Here is a 17519-nt window from a genome sequence, read left to right as displayed (position 1 = left end):
AGCTCTATTACTCCGCAGCAATGCCTATGTTGAGTCACCAAAGATTTTTTTTTTTTTTGAAATGATGTATTTATCGGAAAGAAGCATGCTCCTCTCACAAACCTCAGGGCAGGAGGTGAAGGGAGGTTCCACCAAGGATGTTTGCGACAGAATGTCTCATGGTTGTTTCTCTGTCTTTGTCCTATTTTTCCTGCTTAGCAGCATCCAATACAGTAACTACCCCTTTCTTGGAACACTTGCTTCAAGAAACTTCCAAAAAACTATACTCTTTTGGTTTTCCTCCTACCTCACTGTTCCTTCTCAGTCTACTTTCCTGGCTCCTTCATGTCTCCCCAATCTCTACTCCAGAATTAAGTCTCCTTTTCATCCTTCTCCACATTCTCTCCTCTCTTATCTGGTCTTGTGGCTTTAGATTCCATCTAAATCATGACGTTATCCAAAAGCTGTACCTCAAGTTCCATCATTCCAGCTGCCCTCCTGAGACCTTGAATGTCTAATAGTATCCTGAAATGAAAGTGGCCAAAGCTGCACCCTCACCCTCAATTTCCTCATCTCAAAAGACAGCATCTCCGGGACGGCCCTGGTGGCACAGTGGTTAAGACTCCACACTTTCAATGCATAGGGCCCGGGTTCAATCCCTGGTCAGGGAACTAGATCTCACATGCATGCCGCAACTAAGAGTTCACATGCCACAACTAAGGAGCCCACGTGCTGCAACTAAGGAGACAGCGAGCCACAACTAAGAAGCCCTCGAGCTGCAACTAAAGGAGTATGCCTGCCACAACTAAGGAGCCCACGTGCCGCAACTAAGGAGCTGGCAAGCTGCAACTAAGGAGCCCACCTGCCACAACTAAGACCCGGTACAACCAAAAAAAAAAAAAAAAGACAGCATCTCCATCCCTGCAGCAGCTCAAGGCAACACTCTAGCATCATCTTTGGTTCTCCTCTCCTTCCCCCACATCCATTCCACAGTGAATTCTGTAGCTCTAACTCCAAATACATCCCAGATCTCCCATCATTGCAGGTTAAACCACCCCTCTCTCTCACGTGGAATTCTGCAGCCTCCTTGTTGGTCTCCCTGCTTCCCTTTTGCTCTTACAATTCTTCCCAGGCAGCCAGAGGAATTTTTTTTTAAGTGTAAAATCACAGCATGGCATCCCTGCAGTCAATAGAATGGCCTTCCAAGAAACAAAGCCTCAGCTACTTACTCTGTCTTTCTCTGCTCTCACCACTGCTATTCTACATTGTATTAGAAGTCCCAGCCAGTGCACAGGCAAGAAAAATAAAGGCATAAAGATTGGAAAGAAAAAAGTAAAGCTCTCGTTATTCACAGGTAACATTATTGTGAATGTAGAAAACTACTAGAGCTAATGAGAAAATTTAACATTGTCATAGAATACAGATTAATATATAAAAATCAATTGTATTTTTGTAAACTATTCATAAAATAGTAATAAACTATTGGGAAATTAAATATTTTTAAATTCTACTTACAACAGAATCCAAAAACTAAAAATACTAGATAGAAATTAATGTAAAGTTAGATGTGCAAGACTATAAAATATTGCTAAGAAAAATTAAAGAAGACCTAAATAAATAGGAAGATATGCCATGTTGATGGATTGAACGTAATCAGGAGAGTATGGTATTGGCAAATATATAGACAATCAATGAAAGAGAATAGAGTCCAGAACTATACACAAGCAAGTGTTTTTTTCTAGGAGTGCCATAGCAAGAAATATTTATTTTTCTTCAAGAATGCTGCTGTCTAGATATCCATATGGAAAAATATAAATCTCAATCCTGAGCTCTCACCATATTCAGAAATCAATTACAGATGGCTCATGGGCCCAAATGTAAAAGCTAAAATTATACAGATTCTAGGAGAGGAAAAAAAATTGCAGAATATCTTTGCAACTTTGGGATAAGTAAAAATTTCTTAAAGAAGACATAGAAAACACTAATCATAAAAGCAAACAATGATAAATTGAATTTCAAAAAAATTTAAAACTACTCATCAAAAGTCATAAGAAAATGAGTAGGTCAGCCATAGTGTAGGAGAAAACATTCCCAACTCATATCCTTTGTCAATGGATATATATCCAGAATATATAAAGAATTTCCACAAGTCAATAATAAAAAAGATAAACAACCCAATGTTTGAAAATAAGGTACAGACTTGAACAGATATGTCAATGGCCAATTATCACATGAAAAAGTCCCCAACGTCATTAGTCATCAGGAAAATGCAAACTAAAACTACAATGAAATAACACTACATATACATCAGAATAGCTAAGCTAAAAAGGACTGATAATACCAAATGTTGATGAGGACATGGAGTAACTGGAAGTCTCATAAATTGCTGGTGGGAATGTAAAATGATACAACCACTTTTGAAATCTGGCAGTTTCTCACAAAGTTAAACATACACTTAATGTATGTCCAGAAATTTCACTAGGTATTTACTAGCCATTTGTCTTAAGTATTTACCCAAAAGAAATGAAAGCATAATGTCCACACAAAAACTTATACATGAATGTTCATAGCAGCTTTACTCATAATAGCCAAAAACTGGAATCAAATAACCACCAAACTGTGGTATAGTCATAAAATGGAATATTCTACAGCAATAAAAGGGAACAATAAAAAGGAAAGAGCTGTCACTGCAAAAACATGGATGAATCGCAAATGAAACAAAAGAAGCCAGACACAAAAAAGCTATCTAAGGGCTTCCCTGGTGGCGCAGTGGTTGAGAATCTGCCTGCCAATGCAGGGGACATGGGTTCGAGCCCTGGTCTGGGAAGATCCCACATGCCACGGAGCAACTGGGCCCGTGAGCCACAATTACTGAGCCTGCGCGTCTGGAGCCTGTGCTCCGCACCAAGAGAGGCCGCGATGGTGAGAGGCCCGCATGCCGCGATGAAGAGTGGCCCCCACTTGCCACAACTAGAGAAAGCCCTCACACAGAAACGAAGACCCAACACAGCCATAAATAAATAAATAAATAATTTTAAAAAAAGAAAGCTATCTACTTCCATACTGTATAATTTCATTTATATGAACTTCTAGAATAGGCAAAGCTTATCTATGATGATAGAAATCAGATCAGCATTCTGTGATGGGGGGTTACTGGGGACTTTCTGAGGTGATGGAAATGTTCTATATCCTGACTGGGATCCTGGTTACATGGGTATATACATTAGTTTAAAATTATCTAATGTTACATTTAAGATTTTACTTTATATAAATTATACCAAAGAATCAAACTTTGGGAGCTACTTGTTTGACTCTAACGGTGGCCAATTGACAAACCTATGGTCTGTTCTTAAAGCCCATCATAGACCCAATGCTGTTCCTTATGGAAATCAAGGTGTGGACTCAGATACAACGTGGATGTGGTCTGGAGGGTTGTATAAATCAGGCCTGGGAGAAAACTGCATGTATTTGATCTGATTCATTCATCAGGTCCAAGCCAGGCCTTGACTACTGGACTCAGAGTCTCAGCCCTGGAAAGCAGGAGTAGGTATAGATCTGTGTTTGGGCAGATGAACCAAGACTGCCAGGGGATGAGGCTGGAACAGGGGGCTGAAGGCTTTCCGTCCTTGGGCCTAGGACCAGGTGGTACCCTGAGGGTTTGTTTTGTGCTTGGGAGATGGTCCTTGGCCCTCACCAAATCTGAAGCTTTCTCATCCCTGTCAACTGGTCCTGGAGGCAGCCGGTGGGAGACTGACTTCCCAATACCCAAAGTCTGAGGGATGACATGTTCAGGAGTGCATGTGTGGCCTTTGGAGTAAAGGAATCCATCTCCTTCCTCCTCCACCTGTACTCTCCTTCCTCCAGACTGGCTGCTGGCCTCCCAACACTGTTTTCTTCTGGCTCCCTGGACCCTAAACTTTTGATTCTTAGAAACTCTTCTGGATAAGCAGCAGACAACCTTCAATGTCTGTACTGCAAAAGCCGTGGCAGGGCATAGGGGCCTCTGGCCTCCTGGCTGCCCTGACCCTCTCTGTCAGATCAAATGCCTCCTCCCCTCCACCTCCTACTCCCCTCTTCACACTATAAATGGTCCAGGGCCCACCACTCCCTCCAGCTCAGTTGGCGTACCTCAGCTCTTGAAGCAGCAGGCTCTGAGTCCTCCTGAGAACCCTGTGAGCATCACTGTGGCCGTTTTACAGCAAGGAAATTGAGATTCCAAAGAGAGGAAGAAACTTGTCCAAGATCATGCACAGCAGCCAGACCCCAGCTCCAGCTCCAGGTATTTCCTGACACCAAAAGCCCTTCTCTATATCGGGAAAGAGGGGATGACCTTCAACTTTCTGCAGAATCTGGAATAGGCAGTGCCAGATCTAGGACCGTGACATCCATGGGGATAAGTCTGGAAGCTATGGAAGATACTTTGGGGGAGAGGGCAGTAGGGGAGGCTTTCCTCTCCCTCTACCCCAAGGATATGGCCTACTTTTTTGAGCTCTTTTCTAGACACAGAGAGAATCCTGAGGGCTTCCTGAGCAGTGGGGAAGCCATGGTAGCCCTGTAGGGCTGGCATCCACTGCCAGTGAGAGACCACTAGGGGTAGCCAGCTGGGGCCAAGGTCCCCAAAGTTGTGTAGCAGCATCACTCAAGGAGCCAGTAGTAAAGTAGGTGCCATTCACGCTGAGGCAGGTTCTCAAGGTAGAAGCCCCAGGGAAGTTCTGACAGGGCTGGGGGCAGAGGAACTCTGGGGTCATGGGACTAGCATGGGCTGTGGATCCTGAGCAGACCTGGGTCATCAGGGAGGTCTCAGCTGGAAAATGGGTAGAAGAGCACCTGCCTCTCAGGAGTGCTGCCAGGGTTACATGAACTGAGGTTTCTGGCATCCATGTGGCAATAATGTGAGTTTTTCTTCCTCCTTCCACAGGACAGGAAATCCCAGGGCAGGGGCAACCCACAGGGCTGGCAGCATGAGAACTGCTCCACTTTTCTGGACAACTGACCTGGGACTCGTTTAAGAATGTCCCAAGGAGAGCTTGTTGAGGAGAAGACTCTAAACAAGGGTGGGTGTGATCCAGGAACTGATGGTGACTTACATGGGAGTCACCCTGAGCTGTCCCTGAGCATCCAGCCACAGTCCCAGTCACCCTTGCAGAGGGGTGCCTGCCCGGAGGCCATGCCACTTGAGCCCGGGAGAGAGGGTCCGATGAGTTCCTCCACTCCTGCTTCATCATTCCCAACCCCCAGGTGAAGCTGCTCCAAACCTCCTGGCTTGTCACCTCCCTTCAGCCCAAGGGTCTCCAGTGGCTCCCTGATGCCTCTAGAGCAGTGTCCACACTCAGCCTGGCATTTATTATCCCACCCTAGGCAGGGCGCTTTAGGCTGCCCCCTGCCTCTCTGCCCATCCCCAGCCGCACCCTGCATCCCCAGCCGCACCCTGCATCCCCAGTCCACAGAGGCCGAAAGACCACTCCCAGGACCATGCCGTGCCCCCTTGGCTCTGACCTTCCAGAAGTCCCATCGAGTCCCAAGACCAAGCAAAGCCCCCACTCTCCTCTCATGCCTCCACAGCCCTGATTCTGTGACGACATCCCGGTCTTCACCCAGAAGAAGAGAAGGAGCCTGAGGGAGAAGTCACGTCTCCAGCCAGAGAGTGGGGATTCCAGATCAAATGGGCCATGGCTCCCAACATTTCCACAGCTGCAGCCCCTCCCCATCCTCAGGGCACAGCCGGGAAATCCCTTGTGTGTGTCCAGCCTTCAGGCAGCCCCAGTCCTCGGAGCGGCAGAAGGGGGAACATCAGCAGCCAGCCAGGAGCCTGAGGTCTCAGACTCGAAGCCCCCTGGGCTCCAGCAGACCTGCACAGGGCAGAGATGGGGCCTGAAAGCCCCACCCTTCACGCCTCCAGGCTCTCTATGCACTGGCAGCCCAGCGCCCTCAGCACCAGCCTCCCTGCACACCCGACCTTCTCTCCAGGCTACAGGCAGCGCCCTGTACACCACTCCCGGTGCCAAGCACTAACACTCCCCTCACCCAAAGGCCTCTGCAAAGGAAGCTCAAGGAAGCCTAATTGAGAGCCATGGAGGCCCCAGGCACAGTCACTGATAAAGTCCTATTTAGGAACAAGCAAAAATGGAAAACAGCTCTGCAGCACGTGAGAGCCACGAAGACCCGAGAGGGAACTCTGAGGCCAGGGAAGCTAGCAGACAGGGAGGCTTCATGTGGGGGGCAGACAGTTAGGCTGAGAGGCTGGCTTGTGAGCCTCTATTTACTCATTTATAAAACGGGAGTTAAGTGCAGTAAGGCACTTTCCAGCTCTGACCTTCCCAGGTTCTATCTATTCATCCATTCCAGCTCTCAAAGCCATGTCAGAACCACACCTGTGTTGATTTTCACTGCTTCAGGATCCACTCCCATCCTTGGAGGGCTAGGTTTGGCCGGTCCAGGAAGTCACACACAGAGGGGAGAAAGTGCAGAGGCCCAAGAGTTACCACTTTTCCCTCGAGGTAATTGTACTCTGAAGAGGAGACATGAGAAGCCCTGAAGCTGGAACCCACAATCTCTTCTAGGCCCCTCCAGTCCTGATGCCCTCCTCCTCTACCCCCAAATTTAGGGCCATCTCCAGGGAGCCTTCTTTTGTTCACAGCTCCATTACTGTACTAACCTTGTATGACCTTGGACGAATCAGCTGACCTCTGACCACCTTCCTTCCAGAGGGCAGAACCTGGGTACCTGTCTTTCTCCCAAACCTCTTCCCATCTACTGCATCTTGGCCTACTCCAGGAACCCCTCCCAGCTTCAGATGGGCAGGATTTATTCCACAGAATTAGCTCTCTGAGAAAACCCACCTGACCATCAGAGTAACAGAAGGAAGAAAACCTTCCGGGTCAGGCCCTGAAGGGCAGGCATGGACCACTCATCCCTTGGCAGTGCTCCCAACCCAGGCCCCTGGCCTGTATGACTCATGTGCTGGAGAGAGGAGGGCCTTGTCTCCTGCTGACTGAGATTATATTATAGTACATAGTCACTGCCGAGAATCTCTGCACACCCCACACCCTAGGATCTCCCACCCGAGCATTCACCTAATTCCAATAAGCTTGAACCCCATTTATAGGAGCTCACCAAGAGGAGTTGATCCCCTCTCTCCTGGGCCCAGAGGGCAGAGCCCTAGCTCTATAGAATCTATCTCCAGAGGTGAGTTATATTTTATTGCATCTTCTCTGTGTGGAAATAGACACAGCTACTGGCTTTGTTGATGTTAACAGCTCCAGCAAGCTTTGCATCCACAGTTTAGTGAGTTCAATTTATTGTCAACGATTAGATATTAAAACCATATCAGGGGAGTCAAGGGTCACGTAAGGGTTGACTCAAGCTGTCCTGAGCCCTAGGTCAGACCCTGTTCTGGGTGGTCAGTGGCAGAGCCTATAGAAAGGCGCTCCAAAAAGCCCAATTTTCTGGGGCCCCATAAGGCAGTCCACATACTCACTTCTGTCCGAGAGAGGCTGGAGCAGCACTCTCCAGGCATATTGCACTCATTTTTGTTCCTCAGATACTTGAAGGTCTTTTCAGCCCCAGGGCCTTTGCACTTGCTATTCCCTCCATCTGGGATACCCTTCCTCTTGTTCTTCTTACAGCAACTTCTTCTGGTCGTTCTTCCTCAGCTGAATTCCCCTTCTTGGAAACCTTCCCTGACCTTCCTGTCCGTGTCTGTCACCCCACTTTGGCTATGGACTCTGTCATTAAAGAAGGAGTTCTGTCTGCTTAGGTTGCCCCAGCCAATGGTCCAGGGAGGCTTGCCCATAGTAGACACTCTAGGTCAGCCCATCCCCTCATCTGGCTGGCGTGGTGACCAGCCCTGTGCCCCACATTCCCTGGATACCTTTATGACCCTGTGAGGAGTAGCTCTTCGGACCTGCCTTGGCTGCCTCCTCTGCCTCACTGTCTCCCCAGCAGCCCTGGCCAGCCCTGCTGCACAGCCCACTAGACCCTGGCCTGAAAGGGACCTTCAGAAAGAGAGGTCCCCAGAGCAGGTGGGCAGCTCACTCAGACAGGGGCCCTGACTGCAGCTTTTCCCAGGAAGACAGCCTCCTTTCTGAAGGCTTTCAGCCTCGACTCAATACTTCCCCATACACCATCAAACCCTACAGTCTTTTGTGTGAAGCGACATTTTCTAGGACCTATGATATGCTGAGAGCTCTTCAGGGCATCGTGCCTTACCTTTCACAGTCTCATAGTCCAGGGGCCAGGTGTTACTGTCCACATGTTCTAATGAGGAGATGGGCTCAGAGGAGTTAAAGGAGTTGTCCATGGTCACAGAGCAGAGCTGGAAGGGGCCCCAGGCTGTGTGACCCAGCTCAACTTCCATCTCATCCACAGGAAAATGCCTTGACCTTAAACCATGCTGAGAGGTGCCTGGCACTCCCTGCTCAGGTTTGGGGGCCAGAGAGCATGGGAGGCCCCCACCAAGGGCCCTTCCTCTAGCAGCCAGGGACATAGAAGATCAGGGGAGGGTCAGGCAGGGTTGGGATTCTTTGGGCAGGGAGAGCATTTCTGTTAGGGAGGGGATCTTAGAGCCCCATGCTCCTGGATTCAGACCCCCCGCCCTGCCACTCACCACATGGAGGAACCTGGGCACTTTATCCCCATGCTACTCAAGCCTCAGTGACTTCATCTGTGAGATGGGCATAATCCCTGCTTAGAAAGCTATTGGAAGGACAGAAAAGTAAAGGAGGTCACATATGAGACATCCTGGCATACTCTAGATGCTCAAAACATGGGCTCCAATGTGTAACTGGAACAGGCCAAGCCCAGAGCTGGGTAGCCCAGCCCCTCACTCACTGGGCCTTTCTTTGGTGGGGAGACATGGCCCATGAGTCGAGGTCCCATAAACTGGAAGTGAGGCTGCACTAGGGAGGTTCACCACACTGGGGGGCTACTCCAGAGGGCAGCTGAAGGGCCTACCTTGCTCTGCACAGAGGATCTCTTCCAGGTCTGATGGTGGATTGGCTTGCTGGTCTCTCTGGCTTGATGTGAACACAGCTGAAGGTTGGGAGTGGATCTGGGGGCATAATCTACTTTATCCACACAGCTGCTGCATCAGGGGCAGGTATTTGGGGATGAGGCAGGCTCCCCAGTGCCTCCCCAATACCTCCTCATCCCCATCACCTCCTCTTTGTCCCAACTTTCTCTCAACTCCCCACCAGAAAGAGGAAAACAACCCTGCCTAAGAGAGCCATGATCACCGCATCATCTCTGCTCTCCTTATTAGCACTTGTTGCAGCCCATCAGACTGTGCAGGTCTGCCTGTCCACATGAAGTCTGGACCCTTTGAGGACAGTGGAAGAAAGGACAATCTTGAAGCCATTTTTCCATATCAGAGCCCAGCCATGGACCCCAGCAAGTACTTAGTCATGCTGAGTCTCGGTTTCCCATCTGTAAAATGGGATCATACTGCACGATTTGAGATGTTAAGCATCTAGTTCAATGGTCCATAAACTTTTTTAAAGCACATAAACTCTTGTTCAAATTAAATCTCAGGAGAAAATCCAGTACACAAAATAGCTCTGTTGGAAGCAGAGGCCACATCCTGAGGGTCCAGGGAGTCCAGTGTGAAAAGATCCAACTCTGGAGCCACCTGAAAAGGCCATACCAGCAAGAGGAGGTGGATAGATAGTTTGACAAACTAGCATCAAGAGCCAGGTGTATCTCTAGGGGAGGCAGATGTGGATATGGGGAGGAGAGAATGCATCCTCCACACATGAGATTGGCCAGGGAGCACTAAGAGAGAGAAGCTGCCACCAGGTACCCACTGTCTCACCCCTAAAGTCCCCACCCTGACTACCTACAAGAGATGGGATGAGGAAATGAGCGACCTCCTGCCTCTCACTGGTTAAACAGACTTGTTCTCCATTCTTCACATCCCATTCCTGCCTCCTCACCTTGCCTCCCCCATACCTGTCAGCTGGAATGCATTTTTCCCAAATCTTTGTCTGTCCAAATTTGCCCTTCAAATTCACATGTCACCACCTCTTAGAAGCCCTCTATGATTGTCCCCAGCCAAAAGTAGCATCCCTTCCTCTGACCTCCTCCGGCTAAGAGTCTGAGGGCTCAGTTTCTCCATCTGTGAAATGGGAATGTGAGGACTAAGTGAGATGATCCAGGTAAAGCCCCCACATAGTCCTGGCATACAATAGGCACTCAGTAAATGGCAGCTGTTCATTATGATGTTGTGGTCTCCCCCTCCACCTAGGCAGGACCACAGCTGCCTCAGGGTCTGGCACACAGTAGGCATCTACTGAATACTCACCAGGTGATCAGCAGGTTGCCCCACACCCCAACTAACCTGTCCTGACCAGCTCCTATGAATCCCAGGAAACTGGTTCCCTTGAGTCACTGGTTGCCTTCTCCTGGTCAGGGGAAACAGAGAGAGGGCAGAACTGGCAAAGTCCTGGTAGCTGGGTGTGTCACCTAGCAGACACTTAAGTTGCATTGGTGACCAAGGTTTGGGGGCTTGGCCACCCCTCCCCTCTTCCACTGCAGTCCTCCCCCACCCTTGTGAGGATTACTCCCATTTAAGAGGTAAGAAAACTGAGGCCCAGCAAAGTGCATTACCTACCTGAGACCATAGAGAATTCTCATAATCCACCAACTAGTGGCAGCATGTCTACCAAGGGTGCAGGGAGGATCTGGCCCTGATTAATCAATGTCTCATTTTACTGATAGGGAACCTCAAAAGGTGAAGTAGCTTTGCCCAAGGCTTCATGTAAACCAGAGCTGAGATCTCCTGGCTCCAAACTAAATAACCCCACCCCACTCCACACACAGGGTGGGAGGTGGGCTTCCCAGATCCTTCCTTGCCTGCTGGCCTCAATTCCAAGGGGTGAACATGCTGGCTGTCCAGAGGGACAAAGGGGAGAATTTTATCCTGCTGGGTTTGGGGGCAGCTGTAAGAACCCACTAGGGATTCAAAGGCTCAGCCCAAGACAGCCAGGTTCGGAGACAGCTACCCGGGACCTGTGCCCCCTCCCCACGCCTGCCAGAGAGAGAGAGAGTTTCAAGCAGCCCTGGAAGAATCGGGACCCCTGCAGAGGTTGCGGCAAGCTGCATTTTGAGGCTCAATTCCGACGCTGCAGTGGAGGGGCTGAATCGAGGGCGGAGAGGGGCTGGTGTGGAATAGCAATGAGCCAGGCTGCTGGAAGCCGGCCAGCACCAGGTTTGTAAGACAGAGAACGCTGCTGTCGGCTGGGTCAGGGGGAGCATCACTGGGAAGAAATGTCTCTCACACACACACACGTGCACTCACACGCACACACATGTGAATACACTTCTTATGGATTCTTTATTGAAAGCTCCTGGGGAAACCACATGAAGCCCGGGTGAACGCATGTGTCTGAATAGGCCCCTTGGCTTCTTAGCTCACCTGATACCAGCTAATTGTCAGCATTTGCTCCCATTTCACAGACAGCCACATTGAGGCCCCAGAGTGTGATCTGGCCAGGCATCCAGCCTCCCAGCCCTGGCTTGTGAGAGTTGTACCTGATGCCAGAGATCAGGGGGCCAAGCCCTGGGCTAGGTGTGTCACTGGGCCAGCCTCCTCAGGGGCTCTTGGAAGTGGCCACACAGATATGGGAGATCCGCGGGCAATCCTTCCATCCTCTCCTCTGCCAATTACCTCTGCTGCACCCCTCCCCACCTAGTCATAGGAGGGGGCATGCCCCCACCAACAGCAATGGGCCAAGTATGGCCAATAAGAAACCTGGGAACGGCATGCAGACAGCTGAGCAGATGCCTCCCTGCTAGGACTACTGAAGCTCTGGTCTTGCATGTGGAGAAGGCAGTACAGGAGGAAGATCAAGGCCAGCCCCCGAGAGAAGCACAGACAGGCAAAGTTGAGGGGCGCACAGAGTCCCTCTGTCCCTAAGGCCCTGGTCCTGTGATTCTGCCTTCAGCCTTGCAACCTACCAGGCACCCTCCCCAGCCACTGGGGCATAAATTACCTCTTTGGCTTAAACTGCACGATGACACCTTCTGCAAGGAAGCCACGTCTTTCTTTCATAGCAAATATCAAGTCCATGATTCAACATGTATTTGTGTGATATTTTGTCCTTCTCCCTCATGTGTGTAAACTCCCCGAGGTGAGACTCTATCCTCAGCTTCCACTGCTGCCTTCCTTGCACCCAGCACAGGGTCTCCGGGAGTGGGCACTAAGTAGCCAAGTGAAGGAGTCCGTCTGCACCTCTGCAGCTTTGTGACTAGACAGACTTTACCTGCCTCTGCAGCTGGCTAGCGTTTCACTGGGCAGAGTACATGACAAGGGTTGGTCTGAACCACAGGCTCTGTGAGGCCCCCAGAATTCATTTGGGGACCTCAGGGGCCCTTCAGAAGGGTGGGCCACCCCTTCAAGGATGAAGCCCAGGGCTGGAACCAAGGTCCAGGAAGCCCATATGATGCTGTTCTGGAGAGCAGGTCCTTGGGAGTGAGACCCCATGGGTGGAGAAAGCCTGATTTTCTGGGTGGAAAGTCCCAGAGGTAGATTTGGGGCTGGGCTGCTTTTTCCTTGAGCAATTTCAGGTACTTCTCTCCTTCCTGACAGCTAAGGATGCTGGGGTGGCAAATGGGTGCTGGGCATGAGCCATGCACCAGGCACCCCACTAAGTACTTTACACATCATCTGCCTGATCCCCCAGATGTCTCCCCAGAGTGGACATCATCAAACCCAATACACAGCTGAGGAAATCAAGGTGGGAAAGCGGGGAGGCTTGTCCAAGGTCACCAGGCTAGGAAGCAGCACTCATCTCAGGTGGCTTGCCTGTCCCTGTCTTCTAACATCTCCCGCCCTCCCCCACACCCTGAGGGGAAGGGAGGTGGGGGAAGGAGTGCTGCAGGTGTCAGATGAGCTCTTGGGAAATGGGGAGGACAGGAGCTGGGGGAATATGTCACAGTCAGGGCCCCACCTCGAGGCTGCCCACAAGGGCTCCCGAGGGCTGAGGGTCCTCCGTCGCTGGAGTAGTCAAAAGAGTCTCCAGCGTCCCGCCCCCTCCCCTCCCCGACATCCTTGCTGCCAAATGAAATCTGGCAGCTTCTGAAAATAGCTCAGCGCTGCAGCAGGCGCTCTGCCCGCCCTTCAGCAGGCTGGCACACAGCTGGGGGTGGCCACTGTGGGCAGACGCTGGCACACACCAAGCCGGGGGTGGGTGTCACACACGTAGCGCACCGGGCGGCACAGAGCTGGGGGCACGGGGCAGCTGCCATCCCTTAGCTCCCATGACCTTCCCATGCCTGGTGAGGCCAGGGTGGACCTGGAGGCAGCCTGGCATGTTTACCAGGCCTGAGGCACCCTGTCCAGCAGCAGTGAAATCATTAGTAGGTGTGAGGACATGCCCTTAGGCCACTTCTGTCCACTCATGTAGACAAAGAGAAACTCAGGAACAAGGGGAAAATGTCAAAATGTTGTTTACTAATATCTGGATGTAAAACCCAGCAGTGTTTTACAAATAGTGTAACCACCCTATTTGACGTGATCTAGGATTTCCCTGCCCGTGAGAGAAGCGTAAGGAACCAGCAAACAGGCCGGGGGTCAGGCACTTGCCAGGCCCATATCAGGCGTTCAGCACCCTGAGGCTGCCTGGGCAGTGTGGGGCTGGGTGAGCCTGGACCAGCAAGGAAGGGGCACTCTCTGCTCCGACTCTGCCAAAGCCAGGACCAGACCCTCTAAGCGTCACACAGCAGCCCTCCACTGCCTCGGGTCTGACCCAGAGTATAGAAAGAGACCCTTGATTAACGGGGAGCCCTTGGCCCTGCCCCGAGCTATCCACTCTCGCAAAAGTGCACCAAGAGACAACCCCTGCCTTCAATCAAGACAGAGTAGAGGATGAACAGTTAAGGAAAGGCTTTCCTGCCTGGGATCTGGTGAGCAGGTGGGGGTAGGGTAACTGTTTTAGCTTTTGTCACAGTGACATTTCCGAAGTAAAAAAAAGGGGTTAAAAATACCTCCCACTCTCAGTGAGATGAGAGGCTACTCTTTGGGTGGGGGGTAGTAACAGGATGCTGGGCCCAGGGACTCTGTGCAAGGAGAACTCCAAGGGCCCTGTGGGATGGGGTTGCAGCAAGACAGGGCTGGACCACCCAGAGAGCCAGGCAGACTGACCCTGCAGCCTCAGGGAGACCAAAGAGGGGTGAGCCTGAGAGAGGCATGCAGCGTGAGGGAGAGCAGCCTCCCCAAGAAGGCAGGCAGACCCTCAATTGCCCCTCTCCCTCCCTTGCTCACTCACTCAGCATTCAGAGACAGCAACTCTGTCCCTGGTCACCATGACAACCAGTGGCCGGATGCCTTTCCCAAGGCCAGGCCCATCTGCCCACCCTCCAGGGAGCTGTTTCCACAGAAGGAGGGAAGCCCAGCCACAACTCCCAGTGGCCTAGAAGTCTAAGGCCATGCCCAGGGCAGGACAAAGTCACAGTTCATTCAGGCCACTCTGGTCAAAGGCACTGCAGCTGCAGCAGGTGGCTCCCTAGCCCCCAGGTTTTGGCCCTTGTCTAGGGCCTGAACCTGGGCTGGAATTCTGAAGGATCAGGGTCACGTCCCCCCATCCTGAAGTTCCAAGTGACAAATTAAAACATAACAAAAATAATCTTTTTGTTAAAAACCATGAGCCTGGGCCCTTTGGGTCAGGGCCTCAGGCCCCTCCAGTGTGTCCTCCAGGCAGAGGCCCAGCTCCCCCACAGCCGCATGAGCTACTGATTGTTGCAGCCCTGAGAGGCCGAGGAGCTGCCTGCCTGCTTCTTCCTCCGCTTGAGGAGCCGGTTGTTCGAGGCCTGCAGGTCCTTGATCTTCACCTGGTCATAGTCCACCCGCATGGTTGCCAGGGCACTGGTCATTTCCTCCTGGGGACAGATGTGGGTGGAGGGCAGGTACACTGACCTCAAGAGACATCACCTCCTGCCTGAGTAGCCCCTTAATAATATCAGTGATGACAGTGACCATCTATGCTGCCCGAGTGCCCCCTGTGTACCCAGCACTGGGCCCATCCCTTTGCCTCATATGATCCTCACTCTAGTCCACTGTGGTAGACACTGAGCTTATCCAAAAAGGCACAGAAAGTATAGTGACTCCCTGGGACCACACCAAGGGTAAGTAGGACAGGGACTTGGACCAATGTCACCTGCTCAGAACCACAAGGCCTGCAGGGGACGCCATCTTGCTGTGCACCCAGGGCACCAGCGCCTGAAGATTGTGCCCTGGTTGCCCCAGGCTCTGAGCTGCTGCCCCATAGGCTCAAATCTGGCCTCCCCTAAGTCTAAAAGCAGGCTGACCACCCTCCCAAATGTTGCAAATCATAGGAGGGATTATGGCCAAAGCTTGGTCGGTTTGACCCCAAAGCCCCTCTTCACTGAGGGCATGAGCCAGGAGCACCACCCTGAACGGGGTAGTGCAGCCCAGTGCTCCAAGTGCCACTGTCAGACAACAGCTGCCGTCACTGACATAAGGCGAGAGGGGGCCGAAGACCCAGGTTCTGGGTGGTCACCACCGTGGAGTCCCTTCTTCCAAAACCCTGCTACTTGCAGGGAGGCTGAGGGAGAGTCCACCCACCTTGACTTCATCCCAGTGGTCTTTGTCCTCCTGCAGCACTCGAGCTGTGTGGAGTGGAGTCTGTGGCACCACCATCAATTGCTGGAAGGAGCCCCAGGCCCGTGGATCAGACCCTGCGGGCACCTGGGACAACACTGGCTGCCCCACCCCACCCCCTTTCTTCCAGTCTCAGATGGGGAAACGGAGACTCAGGGAGGTGAAGGAGCCTGACATGAGCGGTGGCAAAGGCAGGTTATAGGTGGGGCACTACCGCACATCTGTGGCGCACGGCAGGGACTCCGGAGCCATCACTCTTCTGGCAGCCCTGCTCAAGCTCATCACCCTGCCCACCATAGGACGAGGTGGCACTCACGTTGATCCAGGGATGGTTCATGAATTGTGTGATGGTCAGCCTCTCTGTGGGGTCTGTCTTCAGCAGGAGGCGGATCAGCTGCTTGGCTAGTGAAGAGAGGGGAGTGGTGAGGCTGCGAAGTTCCTCAGAGCCAGTCCCCGCCTCCCAGAGACCACCAGCTCTGCACACGCTCCCAAATTCCTAACCCACAGAAACAGTGAGCTAATAACTGTTCCTTGTTTTAAGGCATTAAATGTTCTGGGTAATTTGTTAGGCAGCAATAGATAATTGATATGAGGCAGACTTGTTTGTGGTTTCCAAAGGGAAAATATGAACAGGAGTTAGAGGAGGTTTTGAGGAGGCAGGTTTTGAGCCCGTTTGGCAGATATAGAAACTGAGGTTCAAAAAGGTTAGGTGACTTGCCTAGGACCACAAAGCTGGGATGTGGGGGAAGCTAGGATCTGAATACAGGTCAGTTTGACACCAAAGTGTTCTCTCCCAGAAGGAAGGCTTATGGGGTCCAGCGGAGCAAGCTGGGGCAGAGATTCACTCACCATCCTCAGAGACCTCCGACCACTCAGGATTGGGGAAGCCATACTGGCCCAGGCGGATCCTCCTCTTCATCCCCGGGGAGATGGCCTGGCCCGTGTTGGAGTAGAAGGGCGGGAAGCCGCATAGGCTGGGGGAGGGCAGAGGTCATTCGGCACAGGTGTGGGGGAAGCGCCAGGGTGGACCCATTCTCCTCCCTCAAGACCCTGACTGGGGAGGCAGGCAGCCAGACACCAAGGCAATAATACCAGCCCTCGGAACTCTGGTGTTCATCCCAGGACCACCATCTGCCCTTGGCATGGGGAGGCCTTCAGGGAGCCTGAAGAAGAGGTGTCCCAAGACCAGAAGGGAAGGGCAGCCTCCCTGAAGAGTGACCCACTCAAGCCCCTCACCAAGGATGGCGGGGGCAGAAGTGGTTCTGAGGGTACATGGGGTTGCAGGAGATGGATGGTACTCACAGGATGTACATGATGACGCCCAGGGACCACATATCACATGACTTGTCATACTTCTCTGGACCCAGGACCTCAGGAGCTACCAGGGCAGAGGGCACAGGAGGGGCCTCAGTCCCAAGGGTCCTCGAGCCCAGGCAGGAGCCTAAATCCTGGACAAGGTGGAGAGCAGGTGCCCAAGCTGGGGGATGGGGCAGAGCAGACTGGTGTCTGGCACCTTCTGGGAAGGCAGCATGTGTGTGAAGTTGCAGGAGGAAAAGCAGCTCCCAGATAAAATAATCCCACTTTTAGACTGGGCTGTAAGAAATTATAGCCTCCTAGCTACTTTGGGCCATCTCAGTCTTGGTGTGGGAGGAGAGGGATAGGAGGGCAGTCTGGGGTTTGATGGGGTCCTGCCGTAGGTGAGAGGGCCTCAGCCCGCCAGCTGCCCTGTGTCCCTTGCCTCCTGAATGTACAGCCTAGGTCATGGGTAAGGAGGGGCCACGGCCAGGGCTCTGGGTTCCACTGTCAGCCTGGCTACCATCCCATGGGGCCTTGGTCTTCCCACCTGTTCAATGAGATGGGTAGGCTGGAAGATTTCTAAGTCAAAATACTGCAAAACACGTTCTGGTAAACAGAGTGCCATTCCAGC

At 51.9% G+C, this 17519-nt stretch overlaps 1 protein-coding gene across 7 annotated transcripts in view; it reads right to left on the bottom strand.

The window, feature by feature from the left end:
* MAPKAPK3 (MAPK activated protein kinase 3) overlaps nt 1–17519 on the bottom strand; it is a 65322-nt gene that overhangs the window by 13389 nt on the left and 34414 nt on the right. For 6 of the 7 annotated variants that reach the window (XM_082414724.1, XM_082414730.1, XM_082414728.1 and 3 more), the window contains 5 exons: nt 16895–16970; nt 16442–16566; nt 15909–15994; nt 15557–15637; nt 13407–14850 (listed from right to left, as the gene is read on the bottom strand). In XM_082414724.1, coding sequence (XP_082270850.1) covers nt 14701–14850; nt 15557–15637; nt 15909–15994; nt 16442–16566; nt 16895–16970 — 518 coding nt within the window. In that variant the 3' untranslated portion in view covers nt 13407–14700. Of the gene's footprint in view, nt 1–13406; nt 14851–15556; nt 15638–15908; nt 15995–16441; nt 16567–16894; nt 16971–17519 lie in introns of those variants that run through there. The other variant, XM_082414725.1, reaches the window with a different exon arrangement.

The sequence above is a fragment of the Balaenoptera physalus genome (genome assembly GCF_965194825.1).
Source record: "Balaenoptera physalus genome assembly, chromosome: 11".
In the NCBI taxonomy this organism is placed as follows: domain Eukaryota; kingdom Metazoa; phylum Chordata; class Mammalia; order Artiodactyla; family Balaenopteridae; genus Balaenoptera; species Balaenoptera physalus.
The sequence above is the reverse complement of the archived record's forward strand: the minus strand, read 5'-3'. Positions and strand labels throughout refer to the sequence as shown.